The sequence below is a fragment of the Delphinus delphis genome, chromosome 11 (genome assembly GCF_949987515.2).
Source record: "Delphinus delphis chromosome 11, mDelDel1.2, whole genome shotgun sequence".
Classification (NCBI taxonomy): domain Eukaryota; kingdom Metazoa; phylum Chordata; class Mammalia; order Artiodactyla; family Delphinidae; genus Delphinus; species Delphinus delphis.
The window spans coordinates 25,806,415-25,822,766 of NC_082693.1; the positions used below are offsets into that span (position 1 = coordinate 25,806,415).

Below are 16,352 nucleotides of genomic sequence, written 5' to 3' on the forward strand. Positions count from 1 at the left end.
AGAACATGAATTCAGTTCAAGTTATATAAAGTTCAGGTTTATAAAATTTGTCAGAAGTCCTACTATCACCTAGAAACTCCTTCTGCAATGCAGGCTAAAAATGGATGCTACTAAACACAGTTCTTCCTAATACAGTTGCTGTTCACACAAAGTGGAGGTGGTCGCAGATGAGACACAATAGTAAAGAAGAGAACAGTTTTTGATTAAAAAAAAAAAGTTTTAAAATATCAGGAATATATACTTTAAATGACCAAGGTTCAAACAGTTTATGACATGGATGCAACAGCATGAAATTTAAATGTGTGTGTACATACATGTTTATGTGACACTGGAAAACCTCTACTGAACACACCAGAAGAGGGCATCAACTTTAGGATGCTTACTGGGGTTTAACAGCAGTGGAAAGAGCAGAAGACAGAGCTAACCAGCTCCCTGATTATCCTAGTATCCAAAATGAATGGCTGAATATATAATTTTATTCATCACTCACCAATTTTCCCCACAAACTTTCTCATGGGCCAACAAAATAATCTGTGAGAAAATTATAGCCATAGCTTTCCTGAATTGTTGCAAGGTAATTTTTAGAAATGATAATCCAAAAAATGATACTAGTCAAAATGATAATCCATAAAAGGAAGTATTCCATCTAAGATGACAGGCTTGAACTTTCTATCACTGACAGTAAAGAAGACTAATCTGCATAGATTTATAAAAATCTAGAAACACCCTTTGTATCATGAAAGCCTTTTACTATGTCTGATTAATCTTTGCTTCCTTAATATAGCCCTGACACAGCCAATGCTCAATCACTACTGAATTTCACTTGTTGAAATAGAAACAAAAATTTCATGATTACAATGGCAATACAGATAGTCTTCACGCCCATCTATCCTTTGTAGTTTGTAAATATTAATATCAACTTGGATTATTTCTCAAGAACTCCTAATTTTCACTGTACAGAATGGTTCCCAAACTTCCACAAATATGTGTAACTTCTCAGCTGAAAGTCTTAACTTCTGAGCTCAACTCCTCTTGAAATAGATCAATTCCTATTACCTAAATCTTCTGATATAAAAGCTTAGAACAAAGAGGTGGGGCTCCAACAAATAGAGGGTAAGAAACTCATGTGAGATCAGGAAGTTAACTGAAGAACCTGATCTAATACTGGCAACTGCTACACAAGTATCAATCAACAGACTTGAAAGGTTTCAGTCCAGCATCTAGGAGTCTAGAAGGGACATTCTTGCAGTAGCTACCCTAGGACACTTGGTTCTAAAACTGACTGCACTGTATTAGATTCCCAGAGCTGCCATTTCATCCCCCTATAAATATGTATTAACATGTTTGTAAACTACTATTAAATGGATAGAAGTGACTTAACTACTTTCAGTAGTAACCACCCTTCTATTTAAAAAATGTAAGTTTATTACCTGCTGAATTCCCACTGCATAAGTTTTCAAAAAGAATTCGGAAAATTCAAAGTATTCTTTTGTGACATTTCCTGGGCTTCCATATCTTAAAATACAAAGAGAAATGTTTAAATACTGCAAATTTTAGAAACAAAGCATGCTCACCAGTTTAAATACTTGTTGAAAGATGTATTCTATTGGGACAGAAACTAACATTTTACCTTTTTTTCACAAGCCCCAAAATGAAATTATGACAAGCTGTACTTAGACTCCAGGCCATACTTAAAATTTCAGACAGAAATATCATTTCTCGATCCTTTTTACAGAGAATAGAAAGATCCAGAGAAGACTGTTCACCTTACTATGATCTCAAAGCCAGTGATCACAGTTAAGCCTGCTTTAAAACAAAGCAGAGGGTGACTTTTTGCCCTCTGCTGCTCTAAAGAAAAATAATCATATACTGTAGAGCATCAAGGGACCTATTCAATTTTATTATATCCAATACTGAAATACCAACCATAGATTGTAAATCTAATAACCAGAATTACCGTTCAAAGAGACGAGCTACAATGTGTAATGCCCACTTCTTACACTTCCACCAGACTAATTCTGGTCTATCATCCTCGTCAATCTGCAGAGTCTCCTAGGAGGACAAAAACACCCAGATAAAATTCCCACATAATGAAAAGGTTTGTGTGACTAACAAAGGCAGAATAAATATTGATACAAATTAAGTAAAATTAAATGTGAATTCAGACTGCCAAACAAATGCAAATTCTTACTTTATAGATTGCTAGGTAGGAATTAAACAAGCAAAGCAAATTTCAACCAACCAGTGCTGTTGTTTTATCTTCTATCATTAAAAGGCCCAAATAAGTAGAAAAGAAAACACAAAACACCATATCCCTCAAGGAAACTCTCTGAGATGCCAGAAAATTTCTATATCTTGATCTGGGTGATAGTAACACAAGCGTATGTTTGTCAGAATTCACTGAACTGTTCACTAAGTTCTGTGCATTTATGTGTATAAACTAAACCTCAACATCATTTGTCCCAAGATATGGGCAAAGGAAGGAATACTGCACATTTGGAGACAAGCTCAAAATTTTAAAAATTTGATATATTTTAATTTAGTTAATTTGATTATTTGAGTTAATCTGACAGATGAAATATAGTATCACTGTAACTACAGATAAAAATGAGACACCATCTTTCACCTATCAAACCGGCAAACTTAGAATTTAACAAAACAGACATTCTCAGTCACTGCTTATTAAAGTATAAGCCAGTGCACTGTTTCTGGAAAGCCATTTGCAAGGTCTGTCAAAGTCTTGCACAGGGAATTATAGCTATTACATTCTAATAACTTTTAATGGAGTATAACCTATAAAAATACTGAATCACTACGCTGTACATCTGAAACTAATATTGTATATCTATACTTCAATTAATTGATTAACTAATTAATTAAAGATCTGTCAAAGCCTTAAACACTGCTAAGAGGTTATCCAAACAAAATAATCATGTATGTGCATAAAAATTTAACTACATCCTTATAGTTAAAACACTAAAAAACTAAAACAACCTAAATATCTAGCAAATGAAGCATTCAACAAAAATGACACAATGTAAAAAACTTCATAATCATACAAAATATTTACAATAGATTTTAAGTGAAAAATGAACTTCAAAACTACCTATCTATACCATTTTTACAAATATAAAATATGATTGCTCCTCCTAACAAATTTCATTAATGCTCCTCTTTCTGTATACCCTTTTAAATTACTTTTTAATAAGATTTTGTCAGCATACCCTTTTTAATCACTTCTTCCTATAAAGATTCTGTAATATTTTTTGTAGAAAGAAAAAAAATATGGTTGTATATAAATGTAAAGAAAAGACAAGAGGAATAAATACCAAGTTTTAAAAATGGTTATTTTTAGTAGGATTAGTTATTATTTTATTAATTTTATCTGAACTTTCTAAAAATGAGTATGTATCATTAATTACTTTTATTACAGTAGTAATTTTTTTTTTTCTAAATAGCAGGCTGGTATAATAAATCAATCTACCACAAATAACCCAAACCCAAGTTTTCCCCATTCTTCTTAGGAACAGAAGCCCTTTCTTACAGGTGGAACAGTCCTGTCAATAATAGTTCGGAAGATCTCCATCCACGCTGTCATGGTTTGGTTATTCACCAGCTGAAGAGGCAATGCATACTGAAAACAAAGGACAACAACATCAGACAATAATTCCTCCCCTCTAAAAAATCAGCAATTTATCTATATTGAAAGGTTGAAATATATGAAACGGTTAACACCTGACCGTGAAATTAGTAATTTCAGGTGGTTCAACTTAAAATTTAACTTAAAACAGCTCTATAAACATATGTATGTAAATTAAATTTTTTAAATCTAGAAAATATACATGCCATGAATTATTTCTCTAGGCTTTTTTTTTTTTTGGCCGCACTGTGCAGCACAAGGGGTCTTAGTTCCTTGACCAGGGATCGAACCTGTGCCCCCTGTATTCAGAGTGTGGAGCCTTAACCACTGGACTGCCATGGAAGTCCCTAAGCTACTTTTTTAAGTAAAAAATTATAATAATACAATAAGGCATCATTTGTTCAACATGAGATTCTAGATAAGTGATTTTTTACCATTTACCCCTTTGTGTGTCAAACTTTTCATTTTTCCAGCTTTACTGAGATATAATTGATATATAATACTATGTATGTTTAAGGTATAGAACAAGACGATTTGATACACATATACATTATGAAATTACTATCACAATAAGGTTAGTCAATACTTCCATTACCTCATAAAATTATCTTTTTATTTCTGAAGTATACTTCATTTAAAATATTATATTAGTTTCGGGCATATGAGTGATTCAGCATTTTTATAGACTATACTCCATTCAAAGTTATTACAAAATAATGGCTATATTTCCCTGTGCTGTACAATACATACTTGTTACTTATTTATTTTATACATAGTAGTTAGTGTCTCCTAATCCCATACCCCTATCTCAACCCTCCCCACCTCCCTCTCCTCACTGTTAACCATTAGTTTGTTCTCTATAACTATAAATCTGTTTCTGTTTTGTTATATACATTCGTTTGTTTTATTTTTTTAGATTGCACATATAAGTGATAAGAGTATTTGTCTTTCTTTGTCTGACTTATTTCACTAAGTCCATCCACATTGTTGCAAATGGCAGAATTTCATTCTTTTTTATGGCTGAGTAATATTCCATTGTGTATATGTAGATACACACACCACCTCTTTATCTATTCATATATCAATGGACACTTAGGTTGCTCCCTTATTTTGTCTACTGTAAATAATACCACTATGAACACTGGGGTGCATGTATCTTTTCAAATTAGTGTTTTCATTTTTTTCCAGATATACACCCAGCAGGAGAATTGCTAGATCATGTGGTGGTTCTGTTTTTAGTTTTTTCAGGAACCTCCATACTGCTTTCCATAATGGCTGTACCAATTTACATTCCCACCAACATGTACAAGGATTCCCTTTTCTCCACATCCTTGCCAACATTTGTTATTTGTAGACTTTTTGATGATAGCTATTCTGACCAGTATGAGGTGGTATCCAGTGGTTTTGATTTGCATTTCTCTGATAATTAGTGATGTTCAGCATCTTTTCATGTGCCTGTTGGCCGCCTGTATGTCTTCTTTGGATAAATGTCTATTCAATTCTCCTGCCCATTTTTTAATTGGGTTGTTTTTTTGATATTGAGTTGTATGAGCTGTTTATATATTTTGGATATTAACCCCTTATTAGTCATATCCTTTGCAAATATTTTCTCCCATTTAGTAGGTTGTCTTTTTCGTTTTGTCAATGATTTCCTCTGCTGTGCAAAAGCTTTTAAGTTTAATTAGGTCCCACTTGTTTATTTCTGCTTTTATTTCCTTGCCTTAGGAGACAGATCAAAACACAATTGCTATGATTTATGTCAAAGAGTTTTCTCCCTATTTTCTCTTCTAGGAGTTTTATGGTTTCCAAGTCTTAATCCATTTTCAGTTTATTTTTGTATATGGTGTGAGGAAATGTTCTAATCTCATTCACTTACATGTAGCTGTCCAGTTTTCCCAGCACCACTTACTGAAGAGCCTGTCTTTTCTCCATTGTATATTCTTGCCTCCTTTGTCATGGATTAATTGACCATAGGTGTGTGGGTGTATTTCTGAGCTCTCTGTTCCGTTCCATTGATCTATATGCTTGTTTTTGTGCCAGTACCATGCTGTTTTGATTACTGTGTCTCTGTAGTACAGTCTGAAGTCAGGGAGCATGATACCTCCAGGTTTGTTCTTTTTTCTCAAGATTGCTTTGGGAAATCAGGGTCTTTTGTAAATTATTTGTTCTAGTTCTATGAAAAATGTCATCAGTATTTTGATAGAGATTGCATTAAATCTATAGATTGCTTTAGGTAGTATGAACATTTTTACAATATTAATTATTCCAATCCAAGAACACAGAATATCTTTCCATTTCTTTGTATTGTTTTTAAATTCCTTCATCAATGTTTTATAGTTTTCAGAGTATAGGTTTTTTACCTCCTTGGTTAAGTTTATTCCTAGGTATTTTACTCTTTTTGATGCAATTGTAAATAGGGGTGTTTCCTTAATTTCTCCTCCCATAATTATCTTTTTTTGTGGTGGAAACTCATTTTAATGACTTTAATGAAAATCTTTACATCATGAAACATCCAAGAAACATTTTTTCAATTACTTTCCTCTACACTGTGGCATGAAATCACAGTCCACTGTATTACAGTGTGCAACCCCACCCCTACTACACCTTGAGCTACAGGAGATGAGGCATAGCACCTCTGCATCCATGCAGTCCAAAACCTACTACACACTAAGGACATAATGTTAAGTAAAGCTCACAGTCTAGTTGGGGGGGGTGAGGGGGAACACATTTAAACAAGGAATTACAATATGGTATGATAAATAGTACAGATAAAAGCAGTATAATGTTGATAAGGGCACCCGTGAGGACCACCTAATGCAGCCTGCTACTATCAGAGACAACTTCCTGGAAGAAGTGATATGCAAGCCAAGACCTGGAGGAGCACAAATTGACCAGGGCATAAAGGGAAAGGAGAATGCTCCAGGCAGAAACACAGTGCCTTAAAGGCTCAGAAGTGACAGAGGACATGACCTGCTCCTGAAGCTGAAAGAATTTCCATATGGCTGGAGTGCAAAGAACAAAGCTAAAGCTAAGTATGGTATAAGATGAGGCAAGAGATGAAGGGTTTTATAGGCCATGGGAAAAAGTTAACACTTTGTTCTAAATGCAGTGGGGAGTCAGTTGGCTTTACGATGGGGAACATAGGAGGAGCAGGCTAAGGGCTGGGGGAAAGTAACAATGAGTTCACTTCTGGACAAACGAGTTCTGAAATATGTATGGAATATTCAACAGTCCTGTACACAATATTTAATAAATGCTTAGACAAAATCAATTTCATTGCGTCATACTTTCTAAAACATAAATTTTTCTGCCTCATCCCAAATTGTTAGACAATCACTTTTTACTTCCATAAACACTGTAACTGTGCCTCCTAAAGCCTTCTAAATTTTTGCTTCCAGGATTTCCCACTAAAGAATATTACTGTATTAGCACATAATAGATTACTAAAATGGTTTAAAATGATGAGGGTTTTTTTCTGGTTTTTTAGGTTTTTAGCACATACATGTTGAGAAAAAAATTTTAGATTTCTGTTCTCTTAGCAAACCAAGTAGAAGTAGAGGTTTTAAGAACACTATTTCGTCAGCCTCTGTCTCACTTACTGATTCCTGGCTATGCTTCTCCCAATGGGGAAAGGGAAGTCTGGCTCTGAATAAATGGGATATTACTATATCTAATGGCAAAACATCTCACTGAATAAAAAATATTTGCCAAAAAGTGATTCTCCTGAGGAAGATTTCTGAACAGAAAAACAAAAACAAAAGCACCATACATCTTCCTACCTTATTACTTTTAAAAAAAGAAAAAAGAGGATGAAGGAATGTTTTCCTAGTAGTCTAGTTTCTTCTCTTTTCTCAGATGTGCCTCCTTTCCCTTTCTGTCTCCCCCAAAAAAGGCTAAGCTAAAAAACAAGGAAAATCTGCCTTGGACTATCTCTATTAAAAGTTTAAAAGATGAGGCTAAAAATATAAATCTTTATTCAAGTGAAATATTCTAGAACAGTATGAAAATACTTAAGTCAGAGAGAAGCCAAGAACAAAACCAAACTATCTTGGCTCTCCAGCCTGATGAAACTACCCTCTTGCCGTGACTAATTTAACTAGAAAGCATGAAATAAAGCCTTAATTCATTCAACATCAAACAGTTTAAACTGACAACAATTATTCTTCTCCACCCAGATCGAAATAACTTACCCAAGTCTATTGAGGATTAAATTTTAAATATTTTTATATTTAAAACATTCCATATTAATGTTCTTTATAGCTTTCAGGTAAGAAAAAGGAAGTATTTTAAATGACGGTAAATGAGGCACTCAATCTTGTTTGTTAGCTTTAAATGGGTCAAATGCAAAGAAACTACCATCAATATGATTTCCCAATTAAAAAAAGGAACTCTCAGGGCTTCCCTGGTGGCGCAGTGGTTGAGAGTCCGCCTGCCGATGCAGGGGACACGGGTTCGTGCCCCGGTCCGGGAAGATCCCACATGCCGTGGAGCGGCTGTGCCCGTGAGCCATGGCTGCTGAGCCTGCACGTCAGGAGCCTGTGCTCCGCAACGGGAGTGGCCACAACAGTGAGAGGCCCACGTACCGCAAAAAAAAAAAAAAAAGGAACTTTCTTCTTTTCCTTCCTCTTCTCCTATAATCATAACTAATCTACAGGCAGAATGCTATGGACAGATTAGTCAAATTATCAGGTATCAGGGAAGTTAACTACCTTGTTTCTTCCATACCCAGACTTCAGACACTGGGGGTGAAAGGCATATGGACACTGAATCTCAGCTCTGCCACTCAGATAACCTTGGACAATTAAGTTGACCTCTCAAAGTCTGTTCTCTCATAAGGATTTTTTTAAAGAAATACATGTGAGAATATACAATATGTAATTTTTAACAATAACTGACACTTACTGAGCACTTTCTATGTATCAGGCAGAAATACAATATTTGTCTTCTGCTATAGAAACTTACCTGCACAAGTGCATAAAAGATTTTCAGGATCTGCTTCTGTATTAATACAGAATAATGTGAGGAATCAGAAAGGAGCTGCATGATTTGTTGCTGAATACGAGGCAGAAATATTTGCATTGCTGCTATAAGAGGTTCTCTTTCCTCTGCTTTCTTATATCTACATGAGCAAAGACAAAAAGAGAGAACAATAATTTCTCCCCCCCCAGAAAAGAGCTATAAACAATGAATGAAAAATAATATTTTTAAACTATATAAAGCTATAACATTCCAAACACTAGCTTACATTTTTCTGTTTGGATTGCTAGAATAAACTTGAAAGGAACTTTAAAAAAGCATATCCCTGTTTTAGGCAGAATACCTAAAATCTTTCTAGAAAGATTTAGACTAGTTCAAAAAAATCCAAGACAGTTCTGCAACTTTCCTACATGAATTTTTCTAGTACTTAAATTAGTTTTCACATACCACAATTCTTGCTATAAAATACAAGTTGATAAACAGTTCAAATAGACATTCCTATTATGTAACAAATGATGTGGTGGAAAAAACATTTGTCCATCTACCACCCTACTTTGAGAAGTTAAAACAGTTTACAAATTTAGGTGCTCTTAGGTCATTTTAACAGGTATAAATCTAAAATATACTCTAAAAATCATTTTAGAAGGAAGACTACAGGACTTTGCATGCAGAAGCAGCAATCCCCTTAGAAGCTAGAAAGCAATGCTATTAAATGTGACACTAGTCCCACACCTCCCAAGCAACTTTTATAGAAAAGAAAGTCACTAGCAAAGAAACTTGAACATTTTCTACCTTGCATCCAAAAAGGTAAATGTTTGGTTTACTTAATGATGTGCTTACTTAAATATAAATGTTAAAATTTCCAAGGAAAACTGTTAATAAATGGTCCTCTGAAACTAACAAATAAGTTTGAGAAGCACTAACTTAGAGATTAGTACATTAGCAGATTAAAGATTCTTTGAAAAACTGTAGTAAATAAACATGTTTAACTGTGTTTAATCCAACATTTCCCAATCTAACCTGATTCTGTAGAACACCCATAGCAGACCCCTCTATGCAATGTAACTCTTCTAAGTAACAGGAGGCTGGTATCTTCAGCCAATAGAAATCAACTTACTCATATGTCTTCACCAGTTGATACAGACATAATAAACTGCCAAGCCAGCTTCCACTGCTCTGTGATTGCAAGTAATAGTCTATCTTGTCGACTACCGCTGGCCAGTGACCAGGGAAATCGTATTTAATGATGGCACGGAGACACATTGTTAACTGGACTCTATAAAGTGGGGGGAAAAAAGTCCAAAATCTAAGTAGTTATAAATATCAGGCTTCAAAGACCTCTAATATTGTACATAAAAACAATCTGATTCCTATTTACTTACATTATATAGATATTTATCTGGGGTGGAGGGAAAAAGAGCAGTCCTATAAAGAAAAACCTACAAAGTCCTATAAAGAATTTAAAAATAAATTCCGGGACTTCCCTGGTGGTCCAGTGGTTAAGACTTCACCTTCCAGTGCAGGGGTTGTGGGTTTGATCCCTGGTCGGGGAGCTAAGATCCCACATGCCCTGTGGCCAAAACACCAAAACGTAAAACAGAGGCAATACTGTAGCAAATTCAGTAAAGACTTTAAAAATGGTCCACACCATAAAAAAAAAAAAAACTTAAAATAAATTCATAAAAAATTTTCCAAGAAAAAGACAATGAATGCAGCCCAGCTCTGTAAAATTTCCCAGCTTGTTATATTTTGTATTTTGGTTATTATATCCTAATGGGGAGACAAAACCAAAGAAGTATTTTATCATTTCAACTGGACAAACTTAGCCTAAAAATGGTCAAAGTAAGTAAAATGGAGGCCTACATTACAGTGGGAAACATCTCTGTGAGCCAAAGCCTGGAACCATTCATCATCTGTTCCCAGTCACACAGTATTTTGCACCTATCACAGCTTCCTGAGATCCTAATTTTTGTATGAAGTAACAAGCATTAGCTGGTAATTCCTGAAGAGGAATGCTAAGAACTATTTCCAAAGAAACAAAGAAAAAAGCAACAGGAAAGAAATTAAAAAAAGAAGAAGAAACCTCTTTAATGAAACTGCAAAGTGAAGCTATGAAAGATGTGATCTCATAACACTTAGGTCAGTAATCACTTCCTCAATTGGATACAACTATAATTGGTATTGAAAAGAAAGTGAGGCGAAAAAAATTTCTCTTCTACCAACTATTAGTATGTCCTTACATGGTCACTTGCAAATGGATGGAGAGTGAATCTAGCTAAATTAGGATTCCACAGTGCCAAGAAAAAGATATGTGTTCAGTTCAACAGCCAATAACTTGATCTCACTGAAATGAAACAAACAAATAATGCCTTTTCCTTGCAAAGGATCTTTTCCAAATATAATTGCAAAAGATCCTTTGCAATACTCTTAAATAAACTTTGAGAATATTTCTTTAAGAGTAGTTACAGGGTTTCCCTGGTGGCGCAGTGGTTAAGAGTCTGCCTGCCAATGCAGGGGACGCAGGTTCGTGCCCCAGTCCGGGAAGATCCCACATGCCGCGGAGCGGCTGGGCCCGTGAGCCATGGCCGCTGAGCCTGCGCGTCTGGAGCCTGTGCTCCGCAACGAGAGAGGCCACAACAGTGAGAGGCCCGCGCACCAAAAAGAAAAAAAGAGTAGTTACAGTTAAGCCTTCAGGACATAAAAGAAGCAAAGCCACAAAGAACTGTCTCATAATAAAGATAAAGATAACCTCTTGTGCCACCAGCAGCTGTTCTAAACAACAAATAGGTCATATTTGTATTCAATAAAACTGAAACTTTTCATTTTTTTAATTTCATCTTCAGGTTGACCCTCTTTTTTTTTTTTTTTTGCAGTACGCGGGCCTCTCAGTTGTGGCCTCTCCCATTGCGGAGCACAGGCTCTGGACGCGCAGGCTCAGCGGCCATGGCTCACGGGCCCAGCCGCTCCGCGGCATGTGGGATCTTCCCGGACCAGGGCACGAACCCGTGTCCCCTGCATCGGCAGGCGGACTCTCAACCACTGCGCCACCAGGGAAGCCCCTAGGTTGACCCTCTTAATTCTTTCTCAATTCCAAGCCAAGCAAAGGATGTTTATGAACAGCCATCCTTTCATATATTAAAGTGTAGAAGCATTGCTTGCAAGATTCAGAGAGATTTGAAAATGTAAAGATTTTGACAAGAAATGGACACATGATGGTACCACAGGGAAGCCAGTGCCAGATGGCATTTGGGCAACCAATGAGAATGATGATTTTCTTTCATCAATACCCCTATTTTCTCTTCTTACCCAAACAACTGCACAAAGAGGTGTTCAATGTTTGTCCACCTTCCTCACTGTTATCCTCACACTTTCTTCCCTTTCTTCTGCTTATGCCAATGTACATTATACACTCAGGGATAGGTTACATCTAATCTCTTGAAGTTAAGTGATTTCATTCCCCTACCTGAATTTCATCTATTTCCCTCCCACATTTTCAAAAGCAACCTAATCACTTGCTCATGGTGAAAAGAATTTGTTTCTCCTCTTTTAAGATTGCATAATTTTTTTGACCTACACCTCTGCTATCCACTAAGGGCAGGTACCAGCTACATGCACACACCATAATTTAATCAAAATTAAATTAAAAATTCGGTTCCTCAGTTACACTAGCCACATTTCAAGTACTCAGTTGGCTTCTATGCCACATGGCTAAATATCAGACAGTGTGGATATAAAACATTTCCATCACTGCAGAAAGTTCTATTGGACAGTGCTGCTTTATAGCATCTAATCTAAATTTGAAAAACCAGAGACAATTCTTCTAGTTTATATTTTCTCTATCCTGTCTTCTTCAAAGGAAAAGAAGCTCAGTTCATAAAAACAAACAAAAAGATAGGTAAAGTGTTACAAAAACTGGTAGGTTAAAACCCCCAGAAGTCAATTACCATGTATCAGGGAAAAGAAAAGCAGATAGTAAAAAGTCAAGAGCTCATAACTAAGAACATAGGTTATTCACAGGATCTATACAACAATTTTCGTTAGATTTTTGCCTCCACTCTTTTTGTGACAACTTATAGAAACTAAATATTTTTTCCAAAATATTTTGAGGCAAAGAATTACAAATGCAGAAACAAATAACTAAAACTGTATTCTTTGAGTGCCCATCTTCATTACTTTATCTCTTTTAAAAAACAAACTTGAGGCTGATGATTAAATCCAACCTCCCCCATTCATATATTTTGGGCTTCCTACTAAGCATATAGAAACAGTATAATGTACCTCACTAAATCTGGAGACCGAATTATTCCTTCCACAATATTATCACGTATTTGCTGGCGATCGTTTTCATGAATGTTAAATGGAAATATTGCTTCTCCTGGTGGAGGTTCTCGGTCCGGCCAGTACTGGGTCACCATGTTCTTCAAGTAAATGGCAGCTAAGTCAGAGAAAAAAAAATGCTGAAGTAGCAGTATCAAAAAGATGGCTTTCATTCAGCTTTACAGAGCATGAAAGGCTAAACCCTTCAATGCTAAACATGATACCCAGCAAAAATGGAAAATCTTACAGTTATAAATAGCCAAGTGGGGAAGGGAAAATGGATAAGAATTGAAAGTTTCTCTTTAGCTAGTAAAGCAAGTCTAAGCAGAAAACATCTCATTAAATCAAGCTTCCAGAGTTTACATGACAGAAAAATGATCCAGGAACTCAAGTATGCATCCTTAGACTAAACACAAGATGGTCTAAATGAAACTCTACTAAGTACTTTGAGACCATAAGAGTCATACTGTTCATAATGCCTCATACTGAACTGACAACACATGAAATTCTACAGTCCTTCATGGAGATTGCTTTTTTTGTTGTTTTTTTTCCACTGGCTATTATCCCACACTACTATTTTGAAATACCTATAGTATTGGTAATTTTTATCTAACCCTTTTGAAATATTTGCCACTTGTAAATATAACAATAAAGAAAAGGACATCAGCTTTCAAATATTTTTGAAAAATCTCAGGAAATTTCTTACCTGTTTATTTCTATCAAAACACATAATTAATGATTCTGTTCCTATTCTTTTTAATCATCAACATTTAACAAAAGACTTCTAAAAGAAGCTAACATACTGCTACAGAATTTTGATAGGGGGTGTTAAGTTTTCTAACCATCCCAGCTGAGCACTGAATGTAAATTAATACTTATTATAGTGTCATATTCTTACATATACATAATATATATGAATAAAGAAAGGTGATCTGCAAAGCATTATAACTTTCTTCCCTTAAGTTTCTCCTCTCCCTTCTCCCCTCCACCCAATCCTCCCTTCATCTCAATTTTAACATAAACTAAATTGGCTCGTAAAAGCATTATACCACAGAGAATAAACCAATATGTTCTACATTGGCTGTAATACAACAGAAACCCAATGAAATTATAAACCTGACATCCTACAAGGTCTTCTTTCATTAGTTTTGATTCAACACAGGTCTGAAAAAGACAATTTCACCTAGGATTTCCATTTTTTAGGATAAAAACAAAAATTATTTGAGAGAGTGAAAGGGAGGGAGGGAGGGAGGGAGAGAGGGAGGGAGGGAGAGAGAAAATGTATCTATATGTGAGAGAGTTTGGGTTTTTGTCTTTTTTTAATTCAGACCACACAGTCTCTGGACTAAGTACCATCGTTTATCCCAGTATATTTATTTTTTAATATTATAGTCATCAGCAATAAAAATACATAAACTGTTGAAAAAAATGAATAAATGATCTAAGAATATGGTCCAACCTGTCAGCAGTTCAGACTGATTTCATGAGATTAATCTTTGCAAAAAGAAAAATCAAAAAATCAATATATTATACACACCGTTTTAATCCCTATAGAACTAGTCTTGAAAATAAAAAACAACTTTCAGACAGCAAAGATACAGACATGGTAAAATCATGGACTTACTCATAATTCAGTCATTAAATGCTATTAATTTTATAACTAAAAAATATTTTTATTATGGGACACCACAAGAGATGGCCTATATAAAAGGCACACTGACAAATTTGTATATGTTGGAATAAATCTGCAATTAGTTAAAATAAAATTGAACTTAATGAATAATTTGAAAAGAGAATATTAATTACTCTCATGGATAATCATGGATTACTAAAGATAATGAAGGAAATATACCAAAAATAACTGAAACTGTACCAGTAATCTAAAAATCTCCCTTTAATCATTTAATTCAAGTATCTAACATCTGCCAGAGCTAAGAAAATACAAATATCTTAATTCATTCATGAAGAAATTAAGTATTAAAATTTGCTTTTCTGCAGAATCCACTCACAATTTCAAGCATCTTAAGTTTGAAATTAGTTTTAAAACATACAAACGCTTCTCCCCTTCTCAAACACAATAAATCATCACACACACTCTATCCTCTGGACCCAGAGCCACCACTACACAGATCAACTGGGTTCCATAACCTCAAAGGGGAAAGGATGCCATTAAACTCTGTGAAGCAGAATGCTGTGCTTTTCTAAGTTGATGTTTTTAAGCTTTTCCATTTTTCATAGTAATTTGGTAGCCCCTCTCTCCTTCTCTCCCTTGTTATTACTTTAATCTGTTAAAGGCTAGGAAATAAAGTAACAAAGTGTATATATTATATATCTGAAACAAGATTAAATAGATTCTGAGTATCCTACAAATAAGACACATTAGTTTTAACAGAAGAGCTTCTTGAAGTGCTTCTGGACTGATCAGAGGCAACTTTCTGCTTATTTCTAGGTTTTGTATTCTGGAACACTGAGGTTAACCTTAATAATGCTATTAAGCTTACCAATCAAAAGGAAAACAGTGGAGCAAACATCCAAATTTATTTTGTTTGGCTTGCCAATATCAACATATTACATTTATTTCCTATTTCTTCACAGTAAGGTAATAAAGGACATTCACTAATGAGCTTGCTTGATAATAGCAAGAATATTTTAGAATTTCCCACAAACAAAATAATCAAGCACTGAATATTTTGCAGAACTAAGTATTTCCACTTAATATTAGCATAATTTTTTATACAGGCTGATATTTTTTAATCAAAGATCATATCATTCTTCTTTAAATGTCATGCTAAAATGATAAATTATCTGTCTGGGTGTCACCATCAGATTCTTGGAGCTTTTGTATTTTAATAACAGATTAAATAGAACAGAAAATTTATTAATGGCACTTAAATTTAGATGATAATGTAGAAGTCTGCACAGTATATTTCAGACTGTCTAATAAAATGGATGCTCTGAAGTAGAAAGTTGTCCTAATAAATTAGGACATGATCAACCACCAAGACAAACCCTGTCATGTGGCTAACAGATTTGAAATCTACATAAACTATGAAGAAAAAGATTGCCTTTAAATGCTATTTACATTTTATATCAAAACTTAATTACCTAAGTTATCAAGATTTAAAGTTGTATACAGTTGGTGAGGACATGGGGAACCCAGCATTCTAATGCACTGTTGATAGAAAAAGCAAGTAAATGCAACTTGGTGATAAGATTCAAAATTCTAAATGTTAATATTGTTAATATCATTGACCTAGTACTTCCATTTGTTAAAATTTATTCTGTGAAACTATCCACACGAGCATCCAGAGATATGTGTCCAAGGATGTTCATTTCAGCATTGCCTCTATCAAAAACCACAAAAAAGGGGCTTCCCTGGTGGCGCAGTGGTTGAGAGTCCGCCTGCCGATGCAGAGGA

The 16,352-nt window shown here is 34.9% G+C and overlaps 1 protein-coding gene across 1 annotated transcript in view; it reads right to left on the reverse strand.

Annotated features, from left to right (window-relative positions):
• Window positions 1–16,352, reverse strand: part of IPO8 (importin 8) — a 70,625-nt gene that overhangs the window by 46,662 nt on the left and 7,611 nt on the right. The window contains exons 3-8 of the mRNA XM_060024532.1: window positions 12,896–13,052; window positions 9,735–9,893; window positions 8,603–8,759; window positions 3,545–3,634; window positions 1,958–2,052; window positions 1,431–1,515 (exon numbers count right to left, since the gene is read on the reverse strand). Coding sequence (XP_059880515.1) covers window positions 1,431–1,515; window positions 1,958–2,052; window positions 3,545–3,634; window positions 8,603–8,759; window positions 9,735–9,893; window positions 12,896–13,052 — 743 coding nt within the window. The remainder of the gene's footprint in view (window positions 1–1,430; window positions 1,516–1,957; window positions 2,053–3,544; window positions 3,635–8,602; window positions 8,760–9,734; window positions 9,894–12,895; window positions 13,053–16,352) is intronic.